This window comes from Amblyomma mixtum, chromosome 3 (genome assembly GCF_055824585.1).
Source record: "Amblyomma mixtum isolate Tamu chromosome 3, ASM5582458v1, whole genome shotgun sequence".
Taxonomy (NCBI): Eukaryota; Metazoa; Arthropoda; class Arachnida; order Ixodida; family Ixodidae; genus Amblyomma; species Amblyomma mixtum.
The window spans coordinates 22,178,221-22,192,408 of NC_143014.1; the positions used below are offsets into that span (position 1 = coordinate 22,178,221).

At 49.7% G+C, this 14,188-nt stretch overlaps 1 protein-coding gene across 3 annotated transcripts in view; it reads right to left on the reverse strand.

Annotated features, from left to right (window-relative positions):
- Nucleotides 1–13,978, reverse strand: part of LOC149349416 (uncharacterized) — a 51,588-nt gene extending 37,610 nt beyond the window's left edge. For 2 of the 3 annotated variants that reach the window (XR_016290064.1, XM_089578344.1), the window contains exon 1: nt 13,789–13,978. Coding sequence is in view for 2 of the 3 variants with exons in the window: in XM_089578344.1 (XP_089434470.1) it covers nt 13,789–13,882 (94 nt within the window). In the remaining variant the exon portion in view is untranslated. The remainder of the gene's footprint in view (nt 1–13,788) is intronic. The other variant, XM_089578345.1, reaches the window with a different exon arrangement.
- Nucleotides 13,979–14,188: the final 210 nt, after the last annotated feature.

The following is a 14,188-nucleotide window of genomic DNA, read 5'->3' on the forward strand; positions in this document are numbered from 1 at the left end:
CATAATCCGCATGCTGAGGAGTTTCAACATTTATGCCCTGCCGCACTTGCTGTTAAAACCTGCTAAGCATTGAATAATAAGCCACGCAGGCTCAGCAGCAAGTTAGCTGAGAAGGCTGTCGGGAATTTCTTTCAGTAGATTTGCACGCTGTCGTAGCGACGCACTGATGCTTCAGTGTCCCCGTGATAGGGACATACTGTGCGTAATGATGCGCTTGCATCCAATATATCTCTCTTGATACTTCTTGCACTAGTCTCGCGTTTTCAATTTACTCCTCGCTGAGGCTTAGTAGGCAACAGCAGCAAGTATGGCAATGTTAGAGTTCTGCCGATTAATAAAATAGTATACTCAAGGAAAAGCTAGATATAGGAGCTGTGTGGCATAACTCACAAGAATGTGTTATAACTTACTCTACAGTGGAGCTTGCATCAAATGCAAAACTTAGCCACAGAGATAGACAACGTTATTAACGTAGCTATTAGCTGCTATGTACCCACATAGTCTTTGCACCGCCACTGGAGTTGCGCTTCATGCCTTATGCCTTCACTTCGATGTGACGTACACATCAATATGATTTTTGAAATTTCAATTTTTACAGCATTGTTCTCCTGCCTCAACCACAACATCAGTATAATGAGCTTGCATTGGGAAAAAATTTTGTTTTTCAATCAGTAAGTATACTCACATAGACACTATGCATGGAATATTTTTATTATAACCACAGAAAAATGACATACGAGTTTTCACTTTAAACAGCTGTACCATACACATCATCGCCCTCTCCTATAGTTTTCAAGTGTCAGTGATGTCACTCGCATCAAACACCAGAGTATATAAATAAATAAATAAATGGCACTATTGTTTACGCTAAGTTCGAAGTGAGATATATTGTTGAAAAATGACACTGCTGTTTTATAGCACTGACCTATCCCAAACATTCCAACCACTACTTCGCAGCAGTCACTCGCATTCACTTGCGAAACTTTATCCCCCTCATTAAAGCCCGGTGTAGAAAATGCATACCAGTCTCCACCGGCAGTATCCACACAACACTGGCGGACATCCACGCATAGTGAAACCCCAAGTGAGTCAATTGCAGAGCACGTACACAAACATTGTTCATGTGAATACTTGCAGAGCTACAGAGTACAAACAGCAAATGGGTTCGCGTGGCAAGAAGAGCAGGTGGCCTTGATATGCCAAGTTGCTGGTCGCTTCCAGGCCCTCCATGGTGGCCAACCCATCTCGTCCCGGCTGGGAAATTGGCCATGACTGCCCGGGGCGCAGCGCCCCACCTCGCGCTGCCGCCTCTCAAGCCGCCTGCTTGTAGTAGCCGAGAGGGAAACCATCGAGTTGGCTAACGTCAGAGCCAGTACGTGTACCAGTTTCCACGCACCATCATGTAGCGTCTGCAGCCCCACATGCATCGGCTTCGGACGATACACATCTAGGGCCCAAACAGCAGTCTTGCGGAGCTCGGCCTTGTGGACAACGTAGTACATGCCCACCTCGGCAGGGAGGAGCACTCCGAGGTACCTATAAGCGGTGCAAGTGGTCAGGTTGTTGCCAGTCGCACCGCCGCAGTCTTCTTAGAGCGAACAGTTGCCGAAGACGGGAAAATTCGGCGTGGCAGATACTCAGAAGACTTTGCAAGTACCGCGTGGACTCTGCCATTACCAGCAAGTCGTCGGCGAAAGCTAACCCTGGCAGTCGGCATTTTTTGTCGCACCTGTACATTCAGACATCGCTTCAGCAGTGTAATGAGCCGACTCTTTGACGCGATAAGGCCCGTCATGTAGAGAACATGGTTAACTTTCGTCGATATTGGTTCTTTGATATAGGCAAAAGTCTCAAGGTCATTTCCGCATTTCGTTACAACTGATGTTTGGGCAAGTTGGTAGCGCCTATCCTCGTGTGACTTTCTTTTCGTTCCTGTCAAAATGTTCCCTTTTGAAATCCGCATTTCGCCTGCCTCACAAATACTGCGTACGAAGCCCCTAATCTGACCCGCGCTCTCGTGATCGGTAGCTGAACGTCTCGCCGCTAAGCGCGCTGACGCACATTACCTGTACTGTGCCGAATGCTGTAGCATATCCCTTTTAGACTGAAAGTAACTGGGAGGATATATCAATATAACCATGGAAAATATCTTCTCTGTGCTCCATACATTGTCCCAGCGCTGCGGTTACCATTGTTGACCAGCAGTGCAACCAATTTTAACATACCACAACAGCAAAGAAATGGTGTACAACAACCCAAGTAAAGCGCGGCACGCGGCCGCGCGCAAAGCAGGCGGACAACAATATGTCCATGCACATCCCCTAGAGGGCCCGATTTTGGACCAGTCCGCGCGTGAAGGAGACGCCATGCGAACACCCTCCGCGCCCGCGTGTTTCGAACGTCCGTATCCATGGAGATTAACACTCCGTAACTGCGCCGCCGACCGTTATGAACGTAAATGAAGGATGAACTGGCGCTACCGCTTGTAATTCGTGGCCGCTGGAAGGCATACGAAGTTTCACCCTCTTACCCATGGAAAATGATGGCCACAGTGTTCGTCGGCAGTGCCGATTTCTTGTGCGCATTCAAAAGGGCCTTGCCATTGAACTTGACGTATTACTAGGATTTCGATATCATATGCCCGGGGAAGTGCTTCGCGCAGACACTGTCACTCGGCGCAATATCCTATTCGCGCTGGATATCGCCCGGCGCCAACGTTCTAGGCGAGCACGCTCCGACGGAGCTTCAAAGAGCGGCACTCGATCCGGGCAAGTCTGGTAGCCCGATCTGCAGTTCGGTGCGAAGCACTCCCTGCCCTTAAATTGCGTCTAGTCAGCTTCTGGATTCGGCTGGGCTTTGAGGTGTGCCGCATCAGCAAGCAACATAAAGCAGCCACTGGGCCCGTAGGCTGCGACAACCGTCCACGGGGTCGGCCCGCGCCACTGGGTGAGCTTGCGCAACGATCACCGCGGCTGGAATCAAATCGTGACACAAAAGGTTATTTCTAGCAAACCTTGCTCGTCCACGGTACCCACTACAACGCCGAAGCAGAGAACCTAACGTTCACACCTTCAGATGCACTCTGGCAGCACAAAAGCGACAAAAACAGTTCAAAATTGGCAGTGGTTTAGCTCTGGTTAAACCTGGAGGATTGCGAAAGCAACTAGGAGAGAAAGAGAGGCGATGGAGAGCGTGCGGCAGCGGCGGCGGCCCCGGCACCCTAGCTGTGCGCCGCTACTGAGCATGTGCAACTGGCGAGAGCGGCGGCGGCACCTCTGAGTCACCCGCGCAGCGACGGCGGCGGCGCGTCAGCTGTGCGCCGTGTGACGTCACTGCTCCTCGCGCATGCGCATTATGGCCTTTCGTAAGCTCCGTGAAATGGCTCGGCGACTCACTACTTGCTTTGGCAACAAAAGCCACCGCAAACTGGACACGCCGCTTTGCCGAGGTCCGTGGTTTCTAAATACTACATAGAGGGAAAACTGAATGTAAGTACATGTATGCGAGTTTTTAAAGGGCACTTCATACACAGCGGAAATGCCGGGAATACAGTGGTATCGTACTTAACGTGGCTGTATCCCTAAAACATAACTATGACTGCAAAAATACAAATTTTCAGAAAACATATATCGCAAGGAAGAGTTGTTTCAAGATCATTATGTCCTGTAATAAAATAGGCTTGATGTACATTGTAATAAATGAGCAGAAAAGCAGACAGGCATAAACGAACACCGAACTTGCCCATGGCGAGCGAGGGCTTTCTCTTCATGTCGCAAAATATAGGCAACCGTCGGAAAGACTTTTTTTTGCGTTAACAGACATACTTTTCAGAGCATATATTCTTATAAAAAAATTGTTAACGCCTAAAATAGTACATTATAGAAGCTTTCGTTTTCGCATTGTGAAAAACAAAGGTTTCATTGGTGTCAACTCCTATGGCGGGTTCACGCCCCATATTCATGCATATGCTATGGTTCCTGCCATGAGAAACTTGCCCCAGCCCTCACTTTTCTATGAGAGACTTTTGCACGTAGTAAGTGCCGGATCTCGCCATGTCCTGGCGCTGCGCTTACATATTTTGCAGAGAAAAACATGAATTATGTACCGTAAACCTGTCTTACGCGTAAGTGATGACCGCGTCCGCGCTGAAAAGGGCCGCAGGGATATTCGCGTGAATTAATTCATGAAGTGCAAGTCCCTCCTGCATGCAATGCATGGCCACCACCAGATTTCGAAATGAAGCAAACGCAATTCTCGACGAGTTCGGTTAACATAAGTTGCGCTTGTCGAAGTACTTCACGGTTTTAAAAGATAAGTGTATCCGATACTCCTACGAGAAATGTTCAGAGTGGTCACAGTAGCAAACCGTTGAGTTCTCAATTCACAAAAAAACTAAGCAAACCCAGCTTGTTGAGTAAATGGCTCCAAGTGATGGGGCGCCCGGAGTTTCCAAAATATTACCTAGAGGAAATGTTGGCGCCACCGACTGTGCGGGTTTCTTAAAGGGCACTTCATCCACTGTGGGAATGTAGGGAAGACGAGATTTCTTATTTGAGTTGGCTAGTGGTAGCCCTAAAACACAACTACGACGGCAGAAATACAAATTTTCCCAAACATGTATTGCAAGGAACAGCTGTTTTACAATCAATATGTCCTGTAATATAAAAAAATCAGGGGGCACTTTGTTGACCTAAAGTGCAGAAAGGCGAAACCCTTAAGCGCAGTGTTGCTGCTTGTCTCACTGATGTGTGGTTAAGATGTTAAGCTTCGCCTCTATGAGTGGAATGCGACAGCGTCTTGCAACGTTGCCAGGGAGTCCACAAAACGCCATCGCCCATTCGGCTATACGCCTTGCTCGACGGTAGATTGGTTTTTGAGGAAAGGATTGGTTGGTTGGTTTATGGGGTTTAACGTCCCAAAGCGACTAAGGCTATCAGAGACGCCGTTGTGGAGGGCTCCGGAAATTTCGACCACCTGGGGTTCTTTAACGTGCACTGATATCGCACAGCACACGGGTCTCTAGAATTTCTCCTCCAAAGAAATTCAACCGCCGCGACCGGGATCGAACCCGCGTCTTTCGGGTCAGCAGCCGAGCACCATAACCACTGAGCTACAGCGGCGGCTTTGAGGAAAGGAAATGTATCTCTCTCGCATATCTCGGTGGACACCTGAACCTCGCCGTAAGGGAAGGGAGGAAGATGGCAATGAACAAAGACGCCGTATTAGCTAGACGCGCCTTTGTTCGTTCCAAACCATCGAGCTGGCATGGCGGAGTGGTTAGTGTGCTGGTCTCGCACTCCGGAGACCCTGGTCCGATTCCCCAACCCGACCAATTTTCTACTCGGTTTTATTTATTTATGTGGTCTGACTAGAAATATTAATTAGGCTAATTGGTCTTTACCATTGTTCTAATGCCATCCATCATGTCCTGTCACTCACCTGTCAAGTGATGGAACTCTCTAGAATATGCGACACAATGTCTATGAAACGTCCAGAAACGTCTATAGCTATTAATGATGGCTAATGATAGTTAATTTGAAGGAACCAAGTTGCGCTATAAAAAAGACAGCCACAGGAAAAAGCGAAGGAGACAGACAGAGCGCAAACTATCAACATTGATAGTTTGATAGTTTGCGCTCTGTCTGTCTCCTTGGCTTTTTCCTGTGGCTGTCTTTTTATAGCGCAACTTGGTTCCTTCAAAGCAATGCACCAACTTTCCCAACAAGTTCTTCTAAACTGCCAAATGATAGTTAAGCATGACTTTCACATTTCGTGATACTAGTTAATGTATGGTTAATGATAGTTAACGTGACCTATACACTGATTAATTAGTGTTAGTTAAGGTGCAGGCGCAGTGCACAGTCCCACTTCCTAACTACTACTAATTACCAATTAGTCGTTTAGTCATTAAGTACAATGATAAAATCATGAAATCCCTTTTTATCATGTTCCGATGACTTTCGATTGCACCCGATTAAGTATCGATTGGCTATTGATTGGCATATGCCCATATAAGGCATGCATCCAAAACGCGTACGCAATTGCTAACACGTCTTGGTCATGACAGTATGAGGCATTAATGGCTTTCGCCTTAATATGCTTACTGTGCATTGCAATAAATGAGCAGAAAGGCAGATAGGCGAACTTGCCCATGGCCAGAGAGGGCTTTATGTCGCCAAATATAGCGCACCGCTGAAAATTTTTTTTTGCGTTTAAGAGACCCACTTTTCAGGGCAAATAGTCTTTAAAAAAAAATGTGAATGCTTAAAATGTTACACTTTAGAAGCTTCTATCTTCGCACTGTGAAAAACAGAAACGCTTAATTGGTTAACATAGGGGAAACGAAGAACTTCGCGGAAAGGATGAACCAACACAAAGCGGACGTCCGTCACATGAATCGTCAACGCAGCGCCGTGGCCGAACACTGTGAAGGGTGTGACCACCCAATTGACTTCGACAGCACCATTGTATTGGAAACGGAAGCTAACCCACGCAGGAGGCTTCTACTGGAGTCGTGGCACATACAGCAAACACGAGAGAATGTTAATCGTTCCCTGGGGACTCTCCCCTCATCCTACGTCCATGGGCTGCGGCCATTGACCCGCAGGTCCTCCACACAGGGGCTTAAAAAGCCAAGCTGCGCTCGCCCGTAGTCACACCGTGAAGAAGGGGCCGAGCCGGTCCCGAAACGTCGTGTTTTTCCTGTATTTTACTTGGTTGGCGTCACTTACCTTCTCCTAACATTAAATTTCCCAACCAGACAGACTTCTGTCGAATGTTTTCTTTTGAGTTTAATTGGTTTAGTCTGCTATTGTGGGTTCCGTCCCTATGTCCGTGCATGAGCTATGTTCGTACCATGAGACACTTGCCCGAGCCCTCGCTTTTCCATGATAAACTACGCACTAAGTGCCGGCTCTTGCAAAGCCCCTCTCATCGTGGGCAAATCTGGTGCTCGTTTACACATGTCTGCTTTTCTGTTCATGTTTTGGAATGTAGAGTATGTATATTTTAATACAGTGCATGCTGACTGTAAAAGAACGCTCCTTTGCAATATTTTCTTTACGGAAATGTGTATTTCTGCAGTCGTAGTTACGTTTTAGGGCTAATACTGGCCAAGACAGGTAAGACATCTCGTCTTCCCGGCATTCCCGCAGTGGATGCAGTGCTCTTTAAGAAACTCGCATAGACGGTGGCGCCAGCCTTTCCTCTAGGTGATATTGCCGCAAATATTTGCACTGTTTATTTGTTCATTTTTGAAAGCCGCCGGCACGCGACTTTATCGCTTTGTTTGTGATGCAAGACGCAACCGGATTTATCTCGATCGATCGCATCCAGGCAGAGCTGATTCTATAAGTTGTTCCAGGCAGTTGCAGTAACCTTGCACGCCGTATCTCTAAAGTTCGCTATCAGCTTTAAATGGAGCACGGCCGATCGAGAGCGGCGGGCATTCTGTTCGCCGACGGCCGAGCACGCTTGTTGCTTACGCCGCCGCCGAGTGATTCAGATCTTTGTGGGCGTAAGTCAGCCCAAATAAAAAGTTCTGTTTAGAAGCCATTTTCGCGGTATTCCTGCTCTCCGGACTGCAGTCAACACTACGTGACATCTGGTGGAGGTGCGGGGTACCGTGGACTTGCAACGCTCCTGATGATGGAGTTCAGCGCTGCATCATCACCGCTGGTTCTTCAGAAGCCACGTGACCCTCCTGTATTCAGTGGTCTACCCAGGAAGACGCTGAGGAATAGTTCGACCAGTTTGACCGTGTGGCAACATTCAACTGGTGGGACGACTAAACTACGGTACGTCTTTTTCGTCCTGAATGGCCTAGCTAAACCTGGTACGAGAACCACGAGGCTTCCCTGCGAAAGGGGAAGTAATTTAGGAAAGAACTCGTGAAAAATTGACAGGCATCGTCCGCAAAGAAAAGGCGGAATTACTGCTCGGGACGCGCGTCCAAATGCCAAATGAGACCGTCCTTGCGTACGTCGAAGAGATGTGCCGTCTATTTCGACACGCAGACCCTCAAATGACTGAGAAGAAGGTGGGCTTCTTGATGCGGGGTATCAGAGAGGAATTTTTCGCCGGATTGGTCCGAAATCCACCAAAGAACGTTGCCGAGTTCCCAACCGAAGCTTCTACGATCGAGAAAACCCTCGACATAAGGGCTCGGCAGCATGACCGGACATCACCAGCCTTCTCCATCAGCCATGCGGACACATCCATGACCGCCAATGACAGCCTACGGGACATCATCCGTGAGATCGTCTGCGAAGAGCTACGACGACTGCTGTCATCTTCCCCGCAGCCGCAAGCAGCGACTCTCATGGATGTGGTACACGAAGAAGTGCGACAGGCACTTTGCACCCCGACACCGACGACCACAGAACCACGTACGCCGCCGCACAACACAGTCGTGCGCCCCGAAGAGATCCCAAGCCCTCTTAAATGGGAACCAGCTCTACAAGAACGACACCCCCTAGCTCCCGCACGCCCACCTTACGAGAGACGCAACGGCTATAGGAAATGCGACGAGTGGAGTACTCCCGACAACCGCCCACTGTGCTTCCATTGTGGCTATGCTGGCCGGCCACATACTTCTTCACTGCCCGTACAGACGCATCGGCCTGCGCGCTTTCGCCATCGATGACCCCCAACTGCTCCCTGGACAGCGACCGCAGGAAATCGACAACTACCTGCGCAGAGGGGAGTACGCGTCGTCAAGCCGCCGGTCCCACACTCCCCGTCGCCGTCCATTACACTTGTGTCGCCGGGCCGCAGCTACGCAGCGGCTGTTCGCTGAAGGTCCCCTAGCTCCCGCAGGAGAAACTAATGAAAGCAACCTTTGGAGGTGATGTTGATCACGAGCGAAACGCCTAAGATCCTCCAACGACCACGCCGCATGAAGACGCCGCTCCCGATACTCCGACGCCGCATACAATAACAATCTCGACCACGACGCGAACCGCCTTCAAAACGACGCTGCCACACAAAAAGCTTCGACGACACGCCTCACCCACGATTCACATGCCCGACGAAGCCGTGACCCGACGCCGAGGACGAAGTGCAACGCAATAGCCAGGATATCCGGCTTAGAAGTGGTTATCGACGACCGGAAAGTTACCGCTCTAGTCGACACAGGAGCCGATTATTCGGTGATGAATGGAACATTCACTGCGCAGCTGAGGAAAGTCATGACAGCTTGGGACGGCCCGCAAATTCGCACCGTAGGGGCCACCTAGTTACGCCATCAGGACGATGCACAGCGCGAGTGACTGTCAAAAGACATACCTATCCCGCGACCTTCGTTCTGCTATGGCAATGTTTCAGTGAAGTGATCCTGGGCATGGATTTTCTTAATGAGCGTCAGACGATCATCGACCTGCGATCCAAGCTGATCACGCTTTCGACGGACGAGGCCATCCCGTCGATGAGAACTCTGGAATATCACTTTGCCCTGAGTGTCCTGGAGGCACAAATGAACGTCCCACCTCGCTCAAGTGCCATCGTCACCGCAAGCGTCACGGATGCCAATAATACTAAACCTATCATCGAGGAGAACATGCATTTGCTTCTAGGCCGAAGAATCGGCATCGCAAGGGGCATTGCACATTTCCGCAATGGTCAAGCTGAAGTGCTGCTGACGAACTTCAGCGAAGAATACCGGCACGTCAACAAAGGAATGATGATTGCTTTTTTCTACGAAATAGCCCCCGTTCGAGACACCTTCGCCCTCTCCGATCGAGCCCCGAAAATTCACCTAACGAAGATCACAAGCTTGTCTCCGACATAAACCCAGCCCTGCCACAGGACAAGCAGGACCAGATCCGCAATCTGCTTCGAAGCTACAGCGAGTGCTTCGCGTCATCGCCGAAGGTCCGTCAAACGCCTATTGCCAAGCATCGCATTTTAACGAACCAGCATGCCCGATCTCTCCGCCAAAGCCCCTACCGTGTGCCGCCGAGAGAACGACAAGCCATCCTGGATAAAGGGGAAGAAATGCTTCGCGACGACGTCATCCAGCCATCGAAGAGCCCCTGAGCGGCACCGGTTGTCCTAGTGGGGAAAAAAGACAGCGCACTTCGATGATGTGTCGATTACCGCCGCTCGAACACCATAACGAAGAAGGACGTCTACCCCCTCCCCCGCATCGACGACACAGTGGACTGGTTCTGCTACGGCAAGTGTTTCTCATCGATAGAACTCAAGAGCGGCTACTGGAAAATTGAGGTCGATGAAAGAGATCGCGAGAAGACGGCATTCATCACTCCGGATGGCCTCCTCGAGCCATTTTGTCTCTGTTTCGAACCAGCGACTTTTCAGCTGGCAGGCCAGAAGTGGTATTTTGTCTGGTATATTTAGATGACGTCGCTGTCTTCGCCTCGAACTTTGAAGGGCATCTAAAAAAAGCTTCGAACAGCACCAGAGGCAATCAAGTCGTCCGGCCTAGAAAGCAGGGAAGTGCTACTTTGCCACTTTGCCTATGAAGAGCTCTTGTTTCTAGGCCACATCGTTAGCGAGGAGGGAGTACGCCCAGACCAACAGAGAACAGCTGCTATCGCACTGTTTCCACCGCCAGCTGATAAAGCTGTGCGCAAGTTCTTCGGACAGTGCGCGTGTTACCGACGATTTTTCAAGAACTTTTCGCGCATCGCCGAGCCTCTGACACAACTGGCAAAGGCAGACATGCCGTTTAAATGGGAAACGCCGCAAGCAGTAGCTTTCAAGGAACTTCAGCGACATTTACAGTCCCCACCGACACTCGCGCACTTTGATGAAAACGCCGGGACTGAAGTTAATGCCGACGCAAGCAGCGTGGGCCTAGTCGCCGTCCTCGTTCAGAAAACCAACGGACTGGAGAAAGTTTGCGAAACGCGAGTTCTTGGAAAAACGTTTATTATAGCTCCACTTTGCTACCCAGTTGAATGATATTGTATGAAGATATTAAAGGCCTAAATGTTTCTTCCTCTGGTAACAATATCGGGCGACTGTGTAGCAAGGTGAAGCTATAGTAAACGTTTTTCCAAGAACTCGCGTCCCACAAACTTTTGACCCCGATAGTTGTTGTTGTTACCCCGATAGTATGCATTCCTTCTCCGTGAGTGTGACCCTTTCGTGGTCTGCCCACGTTTCGTTTTCATGCGCTGCGTTCAGATCATTTCACTATCGCCACGGTCTACATTGAAGACTCCGCAGCAGCTGCATGGAGGGCAATCACCTTCCTGTCGTTCAAGGTTTCATTTCTTTTTATTTCGTGACGCGCTTCAGTGTGTAATCTTGAGTAAATAAAGCATGGCTTTCGATATAACACAACTTCCATAACAGCACTCATTTGTGTCTTCAGCATAATCAGTCAAGCAATGCGAGCTATTTTTTTAGGGCTGTGGTATTCGCTTTAGGACCGTATTTATTTGAGAAGTTGCCCCTAGAAAAAAAAAACTCATTGTGCCTTTACATGCAGCGCTACGAAACACGAGGTCAACGCCGGCAGAGGTAGAACGGTGCTGTAACGATCCGGCAGTGAAAATTGCTGTTAAGTCGGCTTAAAATTAACGGTGGCGTTTATATTCAGACTTGCGCGAGCACCGTTCTATTTTCCTCTTCCTTGGCCTTGTCTTTTGTCGTATACAGGGGGGGGGGGGGGGGGTAAAAAGTTCAAACTGCGCACCAGAAACATGACCATGACGTCACAGTTTTTCTTGATTTGTTAATTCATCTGCGCTTCGAAGCACCGCCACGAAATTCAATGCCTCGTTCTGTCGTCACACTGGGGCCCAGTGGGACTTTCGCTACCAGTTGACCTAACTTGGTTTTGCTGCGTCCGCCGCTCTGCAGCCGGTTAGCCCATGCCACGCAGCGCCGCTGCGGTCGGCGCAAGTACTGAAGCGTGAACATTTGTGCGCGCTCTCCACCGTGGCGGGCAGTCAGTGCCAACACCTAAATATATTTTTGCACCATGGATGGGACGCGTTTCTCAAATGAAGCGCCACCTCACGGATTTCCGCACAAGTGGTCCCGCTTCCGATGCTTCACGCAAGGAAGGGCGCTCTACTTGTACGTTTCCACTTGGAGCAGCTTACAAAATGCCAAATAATCTATTAAAGTGGCAATACTGCGTCCATCGAACGCGGTACTTACTTGCCACGTACCTCGAGGTCCTGCCGTTCGGCCGGTCTCAACGTTCAAGTATGTCGCATAGTTACCGAAAGGCGTACGCACGCCAGCAGTCTGAGCAGAGCCTAAATTCCTTGAAAAAGATATTTGTGGACTCGATAGATTAACACTGCATAACAACGACCGTCGGCCCCCTGTACCTGATTTCAAAGTGGAGGGGAAGCGAAACAGCAAAGGACAAGGACTGATTTACACTATGGATTTGGGTGAAGACATACGCCAGGGAGCTACCGCGTTTGCCCGGGCTAGACGCAGACGCATGTGCGCACCTCTCCCCCTCTTTGTGCCCCTACGACCACATACATTCAACGGACAAACCGCCGTTGGCCTGTATCGATATGGAACTGCGTTTTAAACACAAAGATACCTCTCACCGAAAACGGAGCTTTTATAAGCAAGAAAAAAAAAAACAAAGAACGAAATGCAGGTGCCGCCATCTCCGGCCAATTTCGCAAGTAAACCACGTTCGTGGACCGCGCGGATCCCAGAGCCCAGGCTAAACCACTATTCACTTCTTTTCGGTGTAGCCGTCAACAGTTTGGAGAGGCGGGAAAAATTTTTAATCGAATTTCTCAATCATAAAGGCACATTTTGCTTCAACAGGACAAGCTGTTGGACTAGTTGGTATTGAATCATTTTTTTTTTCAGCAGCATGTAGCACGGGGACAAAATACGGAAATGAATTCTGCCGGACATACCTGTACGTCAACATACCCAGAAAAGCCCGAGAATCCATGTTTACTGAAAATAATAATCACATAGACTTGTCCTGCGTCCATTTCTGCAGTAGCAGCACGACAGGCCTCAATGACAGGAAAACCAACTGGCATGAGTGGCCACCCAACGAAGACCCAGGACGAGGGTGGGAGGCGAGCACGCAATCGCACAACGTGGAAGCTGAATGTAAATAGCGCCTCTTGAGGGACGGCTGTTGCTCAGCTCCAGAAGCGTTTCTAATGCCTGCTCTGAATGCTAACTGGTTGGCAGAGGAGCTGAGCCAAAGGCCGGTATAGCAATCTAGTTGCGGGTAATGGCCACTATAAGTGCACTTTTACCCCCTTGGCATGCAGGCAACAAATGATGGGTGCACGACATGAGTCAAGCTGCGCCTTCAGGCACCTAGAAAATTCTGTTTTCTCGTGGCATCCGTGTGTTCCGAAAACTTCTGCGAACATTTGTGTCATCAGCGTCAAATGAAACGCGAACAAGCAACTGAAACGCGAGCACAAACAGTCAAAAATATTAGCGGCTTTAGATGAAGTACCGGCGTGACCTATTAACAGTAGTTTACGCCTTCGGTGCGAAAATCAGCCCCTCTTGTATTCTGCCTCACTAGTGCAATATCTTCCAGGTTTTGCAGTCTGCGCTTTAATTGACACTTATAGTAAGTTAAAGAACTTGGATGCCTACAGTCCGCATACCCCCATGCCCCGTCAGCTGAACAGGTGCTCCACTGGGCGCGCCTGTTGTCATCGCGCGCTGTGGAGCAGCCGCTCACGGAAGAAACAGCATGCTCGCTGTGCGCGTTTTCTTTGCCCTGTACGACACCGCAGAGGTGCAGGCCAAGCTTTCCTTGTCTCTTATGTTGCTCTGGGGGAGGCCGATAAGACAACGGCTTACCAGAGGAGTTCCAGTAGCGCTCGACGCTGACCACCACGGCTACGCTGACCACGTACGCGACGAGCAGCAGAAGCCGCGCCTTGAGGGACGCCATCGTGTCTGCTCTCGCGCAGGTCGCCTCCGTTTCGCCCAGGGGCCGATAAGCGGGATGCGACGACACCGTGCGCTGGCGCCCCCAGCCGCCGACGGAGCGTAACGGTCCTTGAGCAGCTGCCTGATAAATGCGGGATTTGTGTGTGCCAAAGTCGAGAGGGTGTTAATTAGACGCGCCATAGAATAGAATGCGCCGTATTGATTTCAAATACTTCAGTAAACGGTTTCGTTTCCCTCTCGCCTCGACCGGAATGGAACTGTCGTTAAAATATTGACTCAGCTACCTTGAATTTAGTTGCAGAACGCC